The sequence below is a fragment of the Botrytis porri genome, assembly GCF_014898465.1.
Source record: "Botrytis porri strain MUCL 3234 chromosome Unknown BPOR_017, whole genome shotgun sequence".
Lineage (NCBI taxonomy): Eukaryota > Fungi > Ascomycota > Leotiomycetes > Helotiales > Sclerotiniaceae > Botrytis > Botrytis porri.
Genome location: NW_024066091.1, coordinates 878,311 through 897,229, shown reverse-complemented (window position 1 = coordinate 897,229; position 18,919 = coordinate 878,311). Strand labels below are relative to the sequence as shown.

The window sequence follows — 18,919 nt, the reverse complement described above, 5'->3', positions numbered from 1 at the left end:
ATTATCTTCGAGCTGCTGGCATATCATTCGGATCCCAGGCCTTGGGTTGCCACTCTTCACTTGGTCCTCCTCTTGCCTTCTTCCATGGATCATCCTTATATTTCTTCTCTTCTCTCGGCTGTGTCGTCGCATCATACTGTGTTTCACTACTCGCCGGCTTATCCGTCGTAACCACTCTCTCCTTCTCCACCTCCCCAGCCTCACTCGCAACAGCATTCGCCACACCCTTTCCATCCCCTCTCGGATCCATCCTCGTATACGCCCCTCCATCTCTAACCTGCGTAGCCGGCAACGCCTGCTGCCTCGTCGCTGGCTGGTCCAGAAAACTCGCTTTGGCATTCCACCTCTCATCCGCCTGTCTAGCTAATACCTTTAATCGTTCCTGTCTCGCTATATCACCCATCAATTCTTCAATACTAGGTGCATCTTCTCGTGTATGCCGCAGCCACTGATGCCATTGAGGACTTATTTTTACATCTGAATATTGAATCGAGGATGGTGTTTGGACGATTCTGCGCATGCGACCGGCGGTTATCGCGTCGCGGAATTCCCAGAAGGAATTATTTTGGAGATCGAGACCTGGAGTGTGTTGGTTAGCTTTGATGGAGGGAGGAGAGGAGTGGCGATTTGAGTAGGGGGAGACAAACCGACGAAGAAACGTTTGCGCCAGGGAAGACGCAGGGCTTTCCATTGGTACCAGGCTTTGCGAATGGGTGATAGTGGTGGTGTCGACATTTTTATTGTGGGATCTTTTTGGAGGTGGTAAGTGGTAAGAAAATGTATACGGAACTTTCTTGGGTATCTGGGATTCCAGGTACTTTGAACTTCTTCAGCCTTATGAGAAATAGAGATCCGAAGTTTAACCACTACCAATCAACAGTCGCCCAAATCAAATATTGCATGGAATTCTAGAGCTTCGGTATACCTAGCGACAAGTTGGATCACTTTTACTTGTAGAGATGTGAAGTCCAAAGTCCGATGAGTACCTATGTCTCCGTCTGAAAGCATATACATCTGATTCAAACAGCCTTCCTATTCAATACCGACATAGATACTGTCAACATTGATAGATGTTGGAGTGTGGCTCGGGCGATATAGATCAATACCTAGCGGCGGCGGTTAAATTTATCTTATCGGGGCACCATCCATCTTATCTGATTATTCAAACTTTATTAGTACAATGGTCGACTTTATACGAGTAGACTTTACCTTTAACTCCCTTCACAACGTGTCTTTCCACCACTCCACACATAATTTTCATTTTCGTATATTCTGGTACAAGATGACGAAGCTTCAGGTCTGTTTTGCTGGATGACATTTACATTGTTACATATTTTCAACGCAATTAATTAGTAGCTTACGCAACGAGAGTTGCACCTGTCGAGGCTTCGCTCTCGCAATGGGTCATCACAACACCTCGAGCATAAGATTCTTCTGCTAACTGATCTCAAGGCAAATGAAGACGACAGCGCAATCGGAGCTCGTGTCGTTCCTTTTAGGTTGCCAATTTTTCGTATTTGATTATTCAGATATATGCATTCCAAATCTCAACATTTAGCCCAAGATACGATGCCTGTGTCGCCGACCCTGCAACTCGTTATCCACTCTGATGATTAACGGGGAACTTGTCCAAACAAATTCCAATGTATGCACGTCGAATTTCGGAAATACTTGGATGTTTTAAACTCTTCGGAGGAACTATTCCAGCTTTTGCGGCCGAGAACTCTTTCATGGAGTGATCAGTCCGACTCCGCTTCAATGGAGTTACACCTGCATGTCGACATTTCCGATCAACGCTAATGTTTGTGAGTTGGGATTATCAATCCCAAACTCCGACAATACTGCGATCCCCGATGCTTCTATCAATAGAACGAAGATAATTCTTGATATCTTGGTCGGAAAAATTCTGTTGTTGTAGCTCAATGGAAGATTTCGGAAGAAAATATGTCGTTGAGATACTGACAGAAATGGGGGGTCCAGACTCAAGAAAAGTATTATGTGGAAACGCCGCGGAATTTATATCGCTGGAAGTAGCGAGGAGGAATCCAGAACATTACTGTATTAATATGTGGAACCGAAAAACGATCTCGATTTGGAAATTAGTTGCGAATCCGTCGCGTAACAATCGCATTTCGATGCGGCTTGCTCAAGCCTCACAGCCATGGCTGGCATCTTGCATGCCTACCATGCGATGGGGAAAACGATCTGAGTCTGTACACTGTCTTTGCACACCAATACCTGCATGGAGAAGCAATCCGGTAATCTCCTCGTCGGTTCCGCGTTTAGGTGCCGTAAGACTCTTCCGGATGCTTGGGTATCGATCTTTGGGTCAAGATGTGCAGGATGGGGAGATGGAGGAGTGATCTATTAAGAAAGGGAATACAGGAGTGTGAATTGAAATGGGTACTTGATTGACTGAGCTTAATATTTATTCCAGTTCAAGACAATGGGCGGTGCAAAATCCCAATGGACATCTTCCCGATGTAATCGTAAGGAGATAAGTATTGTTCGAATTCATCCCATACCATGGAATCACTCATATTTGAAATCTTTGCCCTGCAAATCAGCGGCGTGGTACATATGTACCAGTGTTACATTATGCACTGCATGTGCTTTCGAAGATTCTTTTCGTGCAAGAGAATAATTTTCTCCATGCTGTGTAGCCAACCCATTTTCACGGCGAGCCCGGCCAGATCCATAATTGGAGATAATCACGTTACCTCCGCGTAGAAATCATTTGCATTTCACAACGTTGTGCTGAGCCGTAATTATGCGTCACGGCTGCCTAAGACAGATCGAGGCATAGTTGTTCGAATGTGAAGATAATACAATGTTTCTTTCTGGACCCTGCAGACGGAAGTTTTTTCGCTCACCCCGAAGATCAAGGGTTTTTTCAAGGCTTAGTGGACAACAAACACAGTGGCTGTGCAACGTGCATTGAACTTCCCCCACCAAAAAAAGTCGCTTGAAAGCTAGACCAGCATCGATCTTTTCTAGATTGATTAACGATCTCCAACCCGCGAGTGAGAGACTGGCATTGTTGCGGGGAAAGTGAAGCCGCCATTCTCTTATTTGTCCATTTGCTATCTCTCGCTATCTCCTACCAGTGAAATTTTCTCGGGTCAGCTTTTCATGGATGTTGTGTTAAATGCCCACGTTGTTTTTTCAGTGTGCACGAGGTGCCTGCAGTGGTGTGAAAGAGTCCCTGCTTGTAAATTTTTGCTTATGGAGTAAATTGGCTCTTGTCAAAGTCTGCCGAGCCGCAATCAACGATAGGTAACAGCGAAGGAGGAGTCACTCATTCTCTCCTCTGCCTAGTAATGATATTGGGTTACGAACTCTAGCTTGGCACATTGAACCATCACCGGTGGGCCATTTGTTCCGGCTTAGCAACTCTCCAATGTCTCTTCCCCGAGGGTTTGCGGACTTAAGCCGACGACATGTCACATATCCCATGTGGATTTACGAAGCAACCCAGCAAACTCCACTCGGGTATCGTGAGTGCCCTACCATATCTTGATCGGCCGTTTCCCGATATAGTATCATGAAAAAGATTAGCTTCAAGACCATATGAGTCAGCTAGGTTGAGCAAAGCTGACGTGGTGCATGACTCCTTGGTGAGGGGGGGTCGAGTTACTCAAGATGAGTCCTATTTGAACTAGTATTGAGTAAAAGTACTAGGATAATGTTGACATATTTAGGAATTGTGACAGGAAGTCCTCTATACGCGGGGAAATATCGAGTGACAGGTTGCATTTTTGGGTAGTCGGAGTGACGGCGGGCAGGAGTCACCAGATGAGCTTCTCGAATATGGTGAATAGATGTATTATGACTAGTTTGAAAGATTCTTTTATAGCGAGCCATTACATAGACCTAGTTTTGGTCGGTGGATAGATAGCTTTTCACATGGGTCGTTAATCAAATGACCAATCTATAGGTATCTAGTAGCTATCGAGGAAGGACAAAATGTAAAATGTATTATCAATTGAATAGAGAGGGGACGATCGGCCCTCTATAGGCCCTTCATAGGCCCCCCAGCCACCATTTTCGTTAGCAAAGTGCTTTAGAAAGAGACAGCTGTACAGTTCGGCAGCGGCTTCTCCATCGAGACTCGAAAGAGTTCTCTTACCGTATTCTTTGACACGCGGATGATTGGATGTTAGCAATGGTAAACATAATAATGGATAAGCTGCCATTCAACGAAATTTGCATGAGATTTCATCGAGAATCGTCAAATCCCATTCCGCATAGCAAGGGAAACTAAACAAGGGTAAACCAACATGCAGTGATCATGAAAGAGGTGATCCCAAAGGAGTAGCGGGATCCCCACTTAGAAAATGTAACCTTGGAATTTACAAGGTAAACCCGAGGAGATGGGAGTGCCGGTATCACTAGTAATAAAAGAAAAAGTGGTCACATCTCTTCGTGTAACATCAGTACGAGTACGGATGTTGTACCACTGGTCGGGACTGGGACTCGGGAGTCGGGACTCTCCTAGAATCACGAATGGAGAGAAAAGAAGAAGGTACAAGTGTGTGTGGCTGAACAATTGGACTTTCGTTTATCTGTCTCAAAGCATACCCGTCGGTGGACCTACCTGTAAAAAAAATGAATCAAGAGGATGTGGAGTGGATAGGATTAACGGTATTCCCGAAGAAGATTGACAGACGTCTTGCAAATCTCGATAGTCAGCACCTTATTTGACGAATGGGGATCGTTCACCCATGAGGGAGGGAGTTGACGCTTACAGGGAATAGAATATGCTCGTAAATACGAAGTACGAAGAAATGATTCCAAAGATTGACAAATTTCCATCTACAGTACCTACGACGTACAGCGTAACGATACACTCCTCCTGTGGCTGTGCTCAGGAGAAATGGAATATCCGAGAACAGCGTAGGGAATTCCTTTGTTGTAAGTAGTTCTTTGTTTTAGAATATCATGCATCGGATTGGCAAAGCTACGGGACACCTACTGGGTGAGATCTGAACAGCCTTACAAATTCATCCATTCTCGTGTTTCCAAGTTGTAATCTTACCTAGCAGCATGGAGAAGATTTGAGTGGGCAGTGTGGCTCGTACAATCTTCTGTGGCTTGTTACGAAGCATCGCATCATGGTAAGCCTGGAGAAGCCTTCTTCCGTTGAAAGCCGAGCTAGCGATGATACGCTAGGACTATCCCGCTGGAAATCTAAGGGTTTTTTGTTAGTGTGTTGTCAATTACTCATCTAGGTATAGAGGAATCATTGAAATTGCAACCCGATTAAAAGTAAAAAATGAAATAGTACTCTGTACCTACCAACAGCTCGGAAATAGCGAGGTATATCCCTTCACATGTCGAAGGATCGATACCCAAGTAGGCATAGATATCTAGGAATCCATGGCACATGGCACATGATCATTTTCTCTTTTGGCTGTCAAGGCTTTGGGAATGAATATTATTGGTTTTTCTATTTTGTATTTTGTCGGTGGTAAAGATTTCACTATGTTGTTTTGGGAATTGTTGAACTTTCCTGCTAATGATCCTTGCTCATGGTGCGTCATCATGGCTGCATGGACCCTTACATGTCGAGTGGGAAAAAGAGAAAGAAAAGAGGAAACAAGGGCGTCTTCCACATCTTGTTGCCAAACCCTTGGTCGGTCGCGGTTGTAACCCTACCTAGTACCCGACTTTCCACAGGAAAATCTATTGACGGTGCATGGTGTGCTGATGCTTAATTTGTAAATCCTTGCGTCAGGGTCAGGAAGGGACCGATGGAAATCGTCACTCCATACATGAAATTTCCAATGTTTGGGCCGGAAAGATATCCTGCTATCCTATATATGTATACGCTTGAACCGAGATCCATATCCATAATACCATACATATCATCCATATCATACATATCATCCATATCATCCATATCATCCAGTCCGTCATCTCCCTTGTAGATCTTCACTTTTCTTGATCTTGGTTACTTTCGAGTCTCTCGATAGAATTTTACTCATCATATCAGTCATCCATCTCCAGCGAATACTTTATCTATAAGTCTGGTGTCTGGTATCACTAGTGTTCTTCATCCCCTTTTCCCATTCCATCTCCAAAACATACCACTCTACCAAAAAACCAGACCACTTCCCTCCTCAGATCTAATAACTCTCCAATACCACCGGGCAACAAGAAGCAGACGAGAAATAGAGAAGGAATAACTGAGAATCCAACTTTGATCGGCTGACCAGATGATCTGATTGCACATCAATTAAAATCCGATTATTCTATCTCATTCCAAAAGATACTACTACCTAGTACCGAACGATCGAGGGACCAAAAAAAGGTACCTTCTCATTCTTTCCCTTCTCCATATTGATTAATACTTTCCCGAGTACGAGTCACAGAGGGCCGAGGTCGAAGTCTTTTCCATATATAAAACATTCGCCACCGCAATAAAAGTCTAAACGTCTTACTAAAACCCTTTCACAGATCCCCAAAGCTATATCACTATGTTAGCTCATAACTCAGCATCGAGACGTCAGTTACCACATCATCCACAACAACCTTCTTATAATCAGCACGGTTCCATATTTAATCCTTCTTTACCACCACAACTACCACAACTACCACAACTATCACAATCACAATCTCAATTTCAATCTCAATCTCAATCTTCTTCAACACTCACACCACACTCCGCTTCTACCACAAATAATCTTCCAAATAACAACACCTTTGATTTTGACGGCGATCAAATTCTATTCGATATCCAACAACCCTTATCATTCTCATCAAATCGATTTCAGCAACAGACCCCATTACGAACTGCCGACTATTCTTCGGATAGAATCTTTCAATTACCATCTCATATGCAACAACCTGGTCAATCGAATAGTTTGATGTCTAACGGACAATTGACACCTACTTCGACTTACAGACAGAATCACCATCGAGAATCGTCACTCTCGTCATTTGGATCTCCCGCCGCTCCAGCTTCACCTTACGCACCATCCACTTTGAATCCTCAAGTAGCTGGCGAGTCGTATCATGATTTTCAGGACTTTCATCCAACCGCATCGAAAACCCTGACACCAGCACATACACCATTACAAGAAAACTTCTTCTCGTCTCAGTACACACATCCAAACCAATATCAAAATCAGAACAATCTTCCCTTCACAATGCTTAATGACAGCCTACCAAGATTGTCGGGTAACGAGCTGATGTCGGCACCAGAGATTTATCATAGTCAAGGGTCGAGTAGGCCGTCGCTAAACACAGCGGCGAGTAATGACTCACCCTCGACGCCACCGGCCTATGAGGATGAAAGACAACAGTTCGGTATGACTTCTAGTGTGGATTCCTGGTTGAACGAATACTTACTTTCATCCGATTTCAAAGCTTCTCACAGAACATCTCCTCATCAAATGCCAAAACTCGATCGCACGATGACGGATGCTTATAACGACGAGCTATTCAACCCCAACATATCCATGATCTCCGCTCCTTCCACAACTCCTACTTCAACTCAAACAACCTCGAATCTAAGTAACGATATATTCACGCAAAGGTTGCAAGCAGCCAACAATGGACACCTGAGCACTCAACGAGAAGCCTTAGTCTTGTCTCCTCGCGAACGTTCACCTTTTCAGCCAGGCTCACCGTTAGCTCCTACCCCAGGAGGGTACAACCCCCACAATATGGGATTTGGAACTGCAAAGCACATGCGAGAACAACAAAAGGCCAAGGACGATGCGTTAGCTATGCAGGTACAATACGAGAGGAGTAATCCAGGGCAAGTCACTCCAAAAACGATTTCGCCAAGGGATGTCAACTTGGTGTACAACGAAACTGAGGAGGATGCAAAAAACCCATTATTTCCACCACCACGACCTACACAATCAAAAGCGGGTTATCGTCAACAGCCATCGATTGATCCAGAGCCATCTGAGTCGGAAGATCTGTCATTATCACAACAAAGCTATGCTAGTATGGCTACCACTCGACGAGAAAGCTCATCGGCAATTTCTACAACCTCGCAAAACACCCCAACACAGTCTCAGTTTAAATCGTCGAGTCCTATCATTCCACGAGACAATCTTCGACAAGTGCCACAACATTACCCATTCGTTCCATCTACGCAAAGACAAGCAAGTAATATTTCCAACATGTCGAACACATCGAACATTTCCAATGACTTTACACCAACCTTAGGATCGATGGAGTCTAGCAGCAGTGATTATTCACCTGATCAAGAAATCGAAAGACCAGGCGATACATTAGCAGGTAGTGGAACATACACATGCACATATCATGGATGTTCACAAAGGTTCGAGACACCCCCCAAACTCCAAAGACACAAGCGGGATGTGCACCGGAACTCGACATCCTTGATCAACAACATGGGTGGGGAAACTCGGGGTGCAATGACATCAATGGCGCAAAAGTTAAACAGTCAAAGTGGGCCTCACAAATGCGAACGGATCAACCCGTCAACAAATAAACCCTGCAATACTATCTTCTCTCGTCCATATGATCTTACACGACATGAAGATACAATTCACAATGCAGGCAAGCAAAAGTTGCGATGTAAATACTGTACGGAAGAAAAGACATTTAGTCGAAATGATGCTCTTACTCGACATCTCAGAGTGGTGCATCCCGAGATTCCAGCGACTATTACGAAAGGCAAGAGAAGAGGATTGGGACTTCATTCTGACTAAGAGTGTTTCCACTTTGAGATGGCCTTTTCTCCTTCCCTTTGAGGGATTTGATAATCATCAGTATCCAGATTTCCATGGTAAATATGGGATGTGGGTGGAATGAAATGAGGTGAGATGATTGGAATCAATTAATCAGCATCTTATTATCGATTACGAAACATGAAATGATTGGTCATTCACGACTCGAGATGATCCATTTCTCAGGACATGATTGTGTGAAGGAAGATACCTAATATTCGATCGCACCACCTCAGCCACATCCACCTCCATCACTCCACTTTATTGGGTTTTATGCTCAGTCCGACTCCAACCCCACTCTTTCTTAATGGTCGGCTCTTGAGTCTTGACTTCTCCTTCCCACCGACCATCATGGCTACCTCGGACCCCAGTTACATTCTCCTATCATCATCATCATCATCATCATCATGATCTACATGTGACTGGAATGGATTGATTGGATGGTTTTTGGATTTGGGTTGGACTCTACCAATTTTTTCACGATCAGAAAGGGAAATGAAGATGGAAATTGAATTTTCTGGAGTGTTTGTGATTGGATGATAGGATGATTGAAACCCTATCTGCTCTTCTTCAAACTCAAACTCCTCGACTCCATTTGTTCCAACACTTCAACCCGTCCAAGACTCCCAAACTCTATCTTATCGGGCTTATCCGCATTCCTTTTTCGCATCTAGATTCCAAGCCCTGGTTTTTCTTGACTTCGGAATTCAAGGGAACTTAGCCCGAGTCAATCCATGATTTTTCAAGAAATCCATGATTTCATGATTCATGGATTTCTTGACGGGATTCAACATACATAGATAACGTGGATGACGAAATCATTCATGCACAATTTGATGCACGAAGGGTCTCTTTTTTTCTTTCTTTTTTTTGCTTCTTTTTTTGGTCTCCGCATATTTGTGGATACCGGGTACCATTCATAGTTACTCGTATCTTAATTATTTATTTATTGACTTGAAAGTTGAAATGGTTCGTTTTCGGAAACTCGGACGTTTATCGACATGCAGACTAAAAGCGTCCATCAATTTCATGGAACAATGGAAAAGGGGGGGGGGGGATTGGTGGTGTTACACTTTCGGTCTCATGACATCATCATTGTTACCCACGATGAAGTCATGACGCTTTACACTTTGGACACGTTCATACCTTCACACCCTCAATTTTTCACCAATTTTATTTACAAACAGAAGGTTGTTTGTAAGTTGTCATGTGATACAAACACAATGTATTATGCCCTTATGAGTTTTAAAAAAAATGTTATTGAGGGGTTAGGATATGGGTTTTGGGGGGCTTTTTTGGTTTACGGTTTACGGTTTTTATTGTTTGTAAATTTGCATCTCACAGCGCATTGCGATAAGGGGCATGGAATGGGATGGAACAAACTATATTTGATTGACTTTTAGCGGGAATTGGGCTCGAGGGATATTGGGCATAGCATTTGGAGAGGGGGGGGGGATATATTAGTCGATTGGACTAAATTTATTTTACTTTTGTCAATATTTTAACGGTTAAAATATTTCCTGTGTATTTCTTAATCCCTTTCCTTTCCTTTTCTTTCTTTCCATGGGGCTCAGATGCCTAGATTGGATTTGTACATTATCATCATCACTATACCGAGTGTATTATATACTACCATCTTGTTACTTTTTCCCCTCATTTTCTTTTTCCCTTTTTTGAAAGACTGTATCATAAACTCCATGGTTATCCAAGAAGAGAGAAGAGGAGAGAAGAGAAATGTATTATGATAGCGCATAATCTTATTTTCATGTTATAATGTGAGAAGAGACAAACATTTATTTAGAAATTAGATGCGTCTTATGATATAGTAAATCGGGTTTATATCGTCATTTATCTGTTGAATGGGATGAGGTGTGATGTGATGTGATGTGAAATATGTGAGCCTTTTTGATTGTTGGAGTAAACATAGGAGTTTAATCGATGTTTAATTTGTGTGAATGGTTTTACTGAAGGGATGTAGGCGACTGAATCAATATCATTTCATGAAGTGAGATGAAATGAATAGATAGATGAATAAATCAATGATTAAATGGATGAATGAATGAATATACATGACTGAATTATTCCATATCATCTAGGCAATGAAAGGAGATGAATCAATGAGATAAATAACCTATTTACAAGTAATGTCACTGTTGCTCTCATTTGTACTCGTCGTATTCGGATTCGGATAATGATACATTGAATAGGTGTATATACCTACATGAAGATCGGATTTCGAAACGAAACGGAATGGGAGCTAGTGAGGGGGTGGATGATGGATGATGGATTGGAGATGAGAGTGATGAGAGTGATGAGAATGATCTCATGACAAAAAAAAGAAAAAAAAAATCCGCGATAGAACGAAACAAAAAACAAGCCGAAAATTGTATAATCTACAAAACGATATCAGAAGATTCAAATAGAGTGATGAGAACCGACGAGATGAGCTCAAAAGGACTAATCAATATTAATCTGAATGATACCTTCTCTGCTCCAATACCCTACTACCTCTACTCTTCTAACACTATAGTACCTCACTATTAATATTATTCTTTCAGATCGAAGTCCAATTCCAAACCCCAATACACCCACTCAACTACATTCCGAGTTCACGGGATAACTACGAAATCAATCTTATGAGATGAGAAATCGGAGGAGGCACTGACTATGTCACTCAACTACAAATATATACACCCAAGTAAAAAAAAACATAAAGACACATTGATAAGAAAGCAAGTTTGTAGCAAGTTTACTGCGTTCAATTATGACCCCTTACCAGCTAGCAATATAGGGATTCGTAATCGTTCAATCTCCTTGAGAAAGAATATTGACAAACACTCTCGAAACTGATCATACGCCATTCAACCCCAAATCGAAGCCCTCAACTAATAATCATCATGTACAAAATTCTCACCCTAAGACAAATATAATATAAAAAGGAAGAACAACTTTTCATTTCATGTCAAATCAACAGTTACTTCATTTATTTTCCATAAACCATATAAATCATACCATGCATTTATCTCTCATCTAATCGTCGATACCTAGACATGAATTGTATCCATCCAGAATCTAAGCAATACTATCATCCATAACTGCTGCTCTAGCATCCGCATACAAAGGTCTAATTCCCGTCCATTTTTGGAACTACACATTGAGTATTAGTAAAATCATCCAAACTCACCCCTAACAAGCGAGGGAAAAATGAAAATCATCAAGATAGACTAACCTGAAACCAACCCTGTGCGCTCAAAACCTCCAATCCAGGAATCGCAACCCAACCAGCATCTTCTGCCATTCTCATAAGAGGAGTTTGAGATGGCTTATAAGCCATCTCCAACAATGTCCTCTGACTTCCCTCGTCCCTCTTCTCATGTCTTAAAAGAATGGCAAGAATTTCCCGCATATTACTTTCAATCGGGCGATCAGCAGGTATAGTACTAATAGCAACCAAAGGAGGAATGGCGAGTTCAGCCGCCAATGTAATGCTTGGAAGCGGGATTATGTTGAAAGATGTAGGGAATGAAGATATCAAAACTTCGAGTTTAGAAGGGGTGCGCGCGACCATGTAGATAGGAGAGTGACCGAGAGAGTGTAGGGCGTAAATAGCAGCGCGTGCAGTACCTCCAGCACCGATGATGAGGGCGGGAGAAGGCGAGTCAGCGGGCGACGGAGCGTAAGAGGCAGATATGAGTGAGTGAATCATTCCAAGATAATCAGTATTTTCACCGATGAGACGGGGTGGATTATCTGCACTAGGAATGATGGTATTGACTGCACCGATGACCTTCGCGGCATCAGTGACCGAGTCGAGAAGAGGTATGATGTCGAGTTTCAATGGAATTGTAACAGATGCACCACCGAAATTTGGAGCACGAATGACATCTTGTACATCAGATGCTGTATCAGTTCCCAGTCTAGAGTATTGATGGGGCAATCCTGTCTGCTTGAAAAGAGTGTTGTGTAGCGCAGGTGATCGCGATTGGGAGATCGGGGTACCAAAAAGATAGAACAATTTTGGCTCTATCTCTCCAAGAGTCGACAAAGTTGATCTGATCTCAGCAGCGGAGAGTTGACCAGGGGCTGCTTTGAATGGCAATGCTGGATGCGAAACCGGTGTCATGAACCCATTCAAAACACGACTGAGTTTTCCAGCCACGCCCATATTGATGGCAATCAAAGGTGTATCGTGAGCAACCGCCATCGTCTTCTTGAATTTAGCAAGAGCAAAGTTATCCTCGATACTCTTAGCGGATCCGACCAGCTTGATAATATCTCCATACTGAAGAGCTCTATTGTAATGCTGGAACCATCCACCATTTTTCCACGACAAAGTTCCCTCAAGATCATGGTGTGAAGCTATGATTCTAGAAAATCCTTTGGCTTCAGTAACTTCCTGTAAAATCTCATCGGGGAAAGCAATCTCCAAGTCGATGTATTCGATGCCCATCTTTACGGCTAGCTTATAGAGTTTCAGTGCCTCTTCATGTGCAGCGTCCGGGAAGCGACCTCCCTGACTGACTGTCCGCACGGTGAAAATCACAGGTAAATGAACCATTGATCTCAGATGTGCAATTTGAACACTTAAGAAATCAATACCCGGAATTCCATTCGTGGAAGATGGATCCTCCAGTAAATCAACACGCACTTCCACAGCATCAGAGCCTACCGCAATGCCGGGCAATATATCTGCTGCTGATGATATATCAGGCATTGTGAGGGAAACGAAGAATGAGTGTGGTTTGTTTCGCATCTCATCAAAGTGCAAACTCTTTCCTGAAATGTGATGTAGGAACCTAGAGAAGTCCTGTTCCGCAACGGAAAGAGCACCAGTCCCGCTGCCCTTACTATGGTATTGAAAGTTACTGCATTCATTGAACCAGGGTTTGCGACGAATGTAGACTCCCATCATATCCTCAACATATGCAGGTCGGGTTTTGTCTATGCGAAGATAATCCATGACCTGCTCTGTGTCTCTGTGAACCAAAAGGACAATGCCGCCAGACTTATGGAAATTGATCAAAAGCTCTCGTGCCTCAGGCATCTCGACGACTCCACCACCGCAAGCAAACACATGCTTCTCTGACTGGTCTTTCAGGCAATGCTTTAGAAGGTCTAATTCAGCAGCTCTGAAGAAATCCCAACCCTTCGATCTGACCATGTCAGGTATTGCCATCCCTGAGGTGCGTTCTAGTTCTACATCAAGATCCTTGTAGGGTCGACCGAGAATTTTCGCAGCCCAGGCACCAGCGGTAGTTTTTCCAGCTCCGCGCATGCCAATAATGAAGATGGACTTGTCTGGAAGGGCTGGAATTCCACTCTTTTTGCCATGCGTAGCTTTGACTTCCTTACCAGCAAGTCCTACTTGGAATGACTGCGAAAGGATATCCCACCATCCTGGCCAGGTCTTGCCAACACACTCACGCTCTTCAATAAGTACCGGTTGGGTTGCAGCGACGGACAACACGCTGAAACTCATTGCAACACGGTGATCGTCATAAGAGTGAATACCTTGAGCCGGGTGCTTCAATTCGTTCATAGGTAGACCATCGACCTCAATTCCATCTTCGAGCTCACGACACGTGACGCCGAACTTTGCAAGTTCGTCTTTCATCGCTTTGATTCGATTGCATTCTTTAACACGCTGGTTGGCGATCCCCCTTATTTTAGTTGTACCCTTTGCCACTGCGCCTAATACTGAAGCGGTCAAGAAAGCGTCTGTCATTGGCTCCATATCAACCTCCTCAATAGCTTGAAGTGAGCCGATGGGAGGACCAGTCACAGTAGTAGAATAATCAGTCTGTACTACAGTACATCCCATTGGTTTCAGAACATCAATAGCAAATCGAGCATCGCCTTGAATCGATTTGGATCCAATATTTGGGATCGTGCAAGTAGTTCCAGAGATAGCTGCTACAGCAAGGGGGTAAGTCGCTGAGCTAGCATCACTCTCAACCACATACTCTTCTGGATTCTTGTAGACTCCCTGCGGAATATGATATGTGTGTTCTTCCGTCTGCGATCGGACGACATGAATACCGAAAGCTGCCATCATCGCTGTTGTCATATCAATATACAGTTGAGAAATTGGCTTCCCACCAACAAGACGTAGAGTCACCGGATTCTTGGCGTATGGAGCACACATAAGAAGAGAGGAGACATATTGAGACGATACAGTAGCGGCTAGATTGATGTCTCCTCCAGCAAATCCACCGGAAGCAGCAACATTGACCGGAAGACTGTGCTCATTCTCGAGGTATTCGATATCAACGCCGTTTGTACGTAGTGAGTCAACTAAAGGACCAATAGGTCTGACCTTCATACGTGCATTTCCTGTAAGAACGGTAGACTTTGTTGTGTCTGAAGGCTTGCACAGCGAGAGGACGGTTGTAAGGAAACGAGATGCGGTGCCTGCATTCCCAATGTAGAGTTCCGTAGGACTAGCATGCAAATCACCACCTTTACCTTGCACACAAAGAATCTCGCCTGCATCTTCCCATGCATATGTGGCACCACCAAGTTTACTAATCGATGTAAGCATGAATTCCACGTCATCCGAATGTAGGAGATTCTTAATACGACAAGAACCTATGCCAAGAGCCGCAAGTACAAGTGCTCTGTTAGAAACACTCTTTGAGCCCGGTGGTGTCACCTCCACCTTTAAAGACTCGGGCACGCCTGGGATAACCTCTATCGAGTCAGATAGGACGACTCGGATTGCTCGGTCCTCCACGACGCTGGCCTTAGGTTCATGTGTTTTACCAATGGCGGAAAGCAAAACAATCTTCTTCTTCTTTCCATCGTTTTTCTTGTCAACGCCCATCTTCTCTAACAGAACATCGACGGGGCATGGCTTGCCGGCCGTGAGCTTTTGAATGCGTTTGTCTGCGAGGGAGGTTGGGAGGCCAAAGCTTGCTATGCATTTGACAAGGCGAGCAACTGCTCCTGGTTTCAAAACACCCAGATGTCGGGCCAATTCCGCCTCCTTTACCATGCCAATAGCTACAGCTTCTCCGTGAAGAACCTGCGGTGTCAAGATTGCTTCAAATGCGTGCCCAATTGAATGGCCAAAGTTTAAAATATTCCGTAGTCCACCTTCTCTCTCATCTGCTGATACAACATCTGCCTTGGTCTTCGCTGAGCCTAGCACTATCCTCTTCAATATCTCCCGAATAGGAGCTAATCTTGTAGAACGTTCGGTATTCTTAGCTCGAATTGTAGTCATGATAAGATTTGCATTATCCTCAAGGGCGGAGAATTCAGCTTCGTTCCATATTGCGGCAGTTTTGACCACTTCTGCCATGCCATTGATAAATTCGCGAACTGGTAGGGTTTCTAAGAATCGCAAATCTATGTAGATTCTCTTTGGTTGCCAAAAAGCGCCAACCAGATTCTTTCCCAAAGGCGTATCGATCGCGGTCTTTCCACCAATTGATGAGTCAACCATGGCTAGCAATGTTGTTGGGACTTGTACGAATCGTACACCGCGCATGAAGGTTGCTGCAACATAACCAATCATGTCACCAATGACTCCTCCCCCCAAAGCAATTATAACTGTATCCCTTGTACATTGGTGCGACAACATCCAATCCTCGATCTCGGCCTTTGTTTCTCTGCTCTTAGAATTCTCTCCGGGGGGAATTTCGTAGGTAAGAAGTCGAGGTGTTGAGCTCGATTTGGCAGTAAGTGCCTCGAAGGATTGCTGGAAAGCGGGGACATAGAGGGGTGAGAGATTGGTATCTGTGATGAGAACATAGGTAGATGAGGGGAGGTCTGAGAGCAAATCTTCTGCCACGAAATTGCGCCAGATATCGAAATCAACAATGATATCTTCGTTTCCTAGAATGGCGATCCGCGTGGGATTTTGAGGAGTTGAAGATCCCATCCTGAGTTGACCTGACCCGACTTCAGCCCTCGAAATGTTGTAGTAAAGGAACGTCTTCTCTGTCTTTTTCTCAATGACAGATGTGTAGGTTTATCGACGGGGAGAACTTATATTTGCCAATTGCCCATACAGTCAGCAAGGCAAAGGTACATCCACTTCTGAACACTTATTAGTACTCGAAGTGAGAGGACTCACTCACGGTGACTCAATAGTTGACCCGGATCCGAAACTTTTTTTTGGACAGGGATTTCAAATAAAGAGCCGAGACCGCCGCCGGTCCCGAGTTTGAATGAAATACGATGAATGTGAAAACTGTGAAGATAAAATACGACGTCGATAGGGAGACCTTATGTATTTTGTCTTTTCTAACTACTCGATATAATTATTCCGTCGATGAATAAAAATCAAACAAAGACATACTAGGTATATTCTATTTGACCTGGTACCCTCTTTTTATTACTTGTTGTCAATTCTGCTCTGTGCGTGCTTCTGCACCTTCACCATCAATCATTACTAAGCACACAATCAGCAAGTGAATTGACTACGATGTATTGGGTGCTGTAGTAGTGTAGTATCCCCTAAGGTGCAACAAATGAGCTCCGTCGTTTAACAGGGATCTTATTAACCAATCAGATCATTAGGATTTTGAGAATTCTTATAATATTTAGATTATATTCTATAATGATTATCGAAATATCTATTATTATTATTATATAAATGAATGTTACATTCTTAATATTTTTATACACTTTATCATCTCATTTCTTTTTATTTAAAATTAAAAAAAAAAATTAAATGATTTTATTTTTATTATTAAATCTTTCTTTATAACAATAACAATCCTTATTTTTCAATATATTTATAAAATAATATTAAGGAGATAATATAAAATTATGAATTCAATCTTTATAATTTCGATTTAATTAAATTTCTTTAGTTTTAAATTCAAATTCATTAATTAACCTTTAAGAGATCGATTTTTAAAAATTATTATACTGAAACATTTTCAATTGATTATTTTTTAAATAATCTCTTTATATATTAAATAATAATTAATTAAAACAATAATTAACAATAATTATTCTATAACTTAATAATCTTTTTAATATTAACATTACTATTCTAATATAAACATATATAATTGATCCTCTATTATAATCATCAAAAAGAATTGAAATAACTAATTCTTTCTTATATTCATTTTTAAATAATATTTAAACTATTTTAACTTTTGAAAAGATAATTTTTAGTTTTTTATATATCCTATTGATAAAAGTATTTCTATTATATATTATAAATTATAAATTACATTAAAATTATTATATTATCTTTTTATATCATAAAATATACATTATTTAAAAAAGATATTTTAAAATGAATTATTCCTTATAGCATTTTATCATCTTTGATATCTTAAACCTTAAAATCAATAAAATCTCTACAAATACTAAATTTCAGTTTACATATCTCTAGTACAATATACTCTAAATAACACATATATTTCAAAAAGTTATATAAATAAAAATTATTAAGATAAAAATAATATAAAACTTTGAATCACCTTTATATTAAACATAAAATTATTATCTACATAAAATTTAAATGTATTTTTTATTTTTATTTTTAAAAAAAGAATATTTTAATACCTACAAAACCATTCTTTTATTTTATTTTATATTAATTCTACATTATAAAAAAACCTTGATTTACTATTATTTATACCTTAAGTCCTATAGATATAGATTTATTTTTAAAAATAATAATAAAACTTAATCATTTAAATTAGTATATAATATATTTATTAATTAATATTCAATCTTAAAACTTTCATATTAAAAAATTAATATTCTAAATATAATCTAATAACGTAGTTTATTAGTACATATACTATATTAATATATATACTACTTTTACCTTAATTTATACTTTTAAATTCATATTATTTAATAACAATTAAATTAATTAAAACTATTTAGAATCTAATAATTTAGGATTTATTATATTATTTTGATAGATTCTTGTATTGTAATCTGTTTTTCTATATTTATTATAATATTAAATAAAAGATACTTCTTTATTAGATTTATTCTCTTTTTGATATTCATTATATTAAATCTGAATATCAACTTTTTATTGAGATAATATATTAAGAGCTTTTTATTTAATAAGTACTTCTCCTTAGTATAATTAGATTTTTTTTATGTATTGATATTTATTTAATACTTTATTTATTATTCGAAGTATATAAATTTTTATATTTAAAAGTGTGTTTTTATAAGCTAATTACTTTATATCTTTAATTAGAATTAATATAATCTCAAAT

The 18,919-nt window shown here is 41.0% G+C and overlaps 3 protein-coding genes across 3 annotated transcripts; 1 reads left to right on the top strand and 2 right to left on the bottom strand.

Moving 5' to 3' along the window:
• Nucleotide 1: 1 nt before the first annotated feature.
• Nucleotides 2-735, bottom strand: EAF01_010729 (uncharacterized protein; the record flags this gene model as incomplete). The annotated part of the gene is made up of 2 exons (XM_038918986.1): nt 2-579; nt 648-735. 2 exons carry the CDS (start codon nt 733-735, stop codon nt 2-4), a joined length of 666 nt encoding a protein of 221 aa, XP_038765689.1.
• A 5,744-nt stretch (nt 736-6,479) lies between these two features.
• EAF01_010728 (uncharacterized protein) lies at nt 6,480-8,693 on the top strand (the record flags this gene model as incomplete). Its single annotated transcript, XM_038918985.1, has 1 exon — nt 6,480-8,693. The coding sequence occupies one exon, from the start codon at nt 6,480-6,482 to the stop codon at nt 8,691-8,693; it is 2,214 nt and encodes a 737-aa protein (XP_038765688.1).
• Nucleotides 8,694-11,408: 2,715 nt separating this feature from the next.
• EAF01_010727 (uncharacterized protein) lies at nt 11,409-16,773 on the bottom strand. The gene is made up of 2 exons (XM_038918984.1): nt 11,941-16,773; nt 11,409-11,858 (listed from the first exon to the last, which is right to left on the bottom strand). Exons 1-2 carry the CDS (start codon nt 16,594-16,596, stop codon nt 11,784-11,786), a joined length of 4,731 nt encoding a protein of 1,576 aa, XP_038765687.1. The 5' UTR covers nt 16,597-16,773; the 3' UTR covers nt 11,409-11,783.
• Between the last annotated feature and the right edge of the window lie 2,146 nt (nt 16,774-18,919).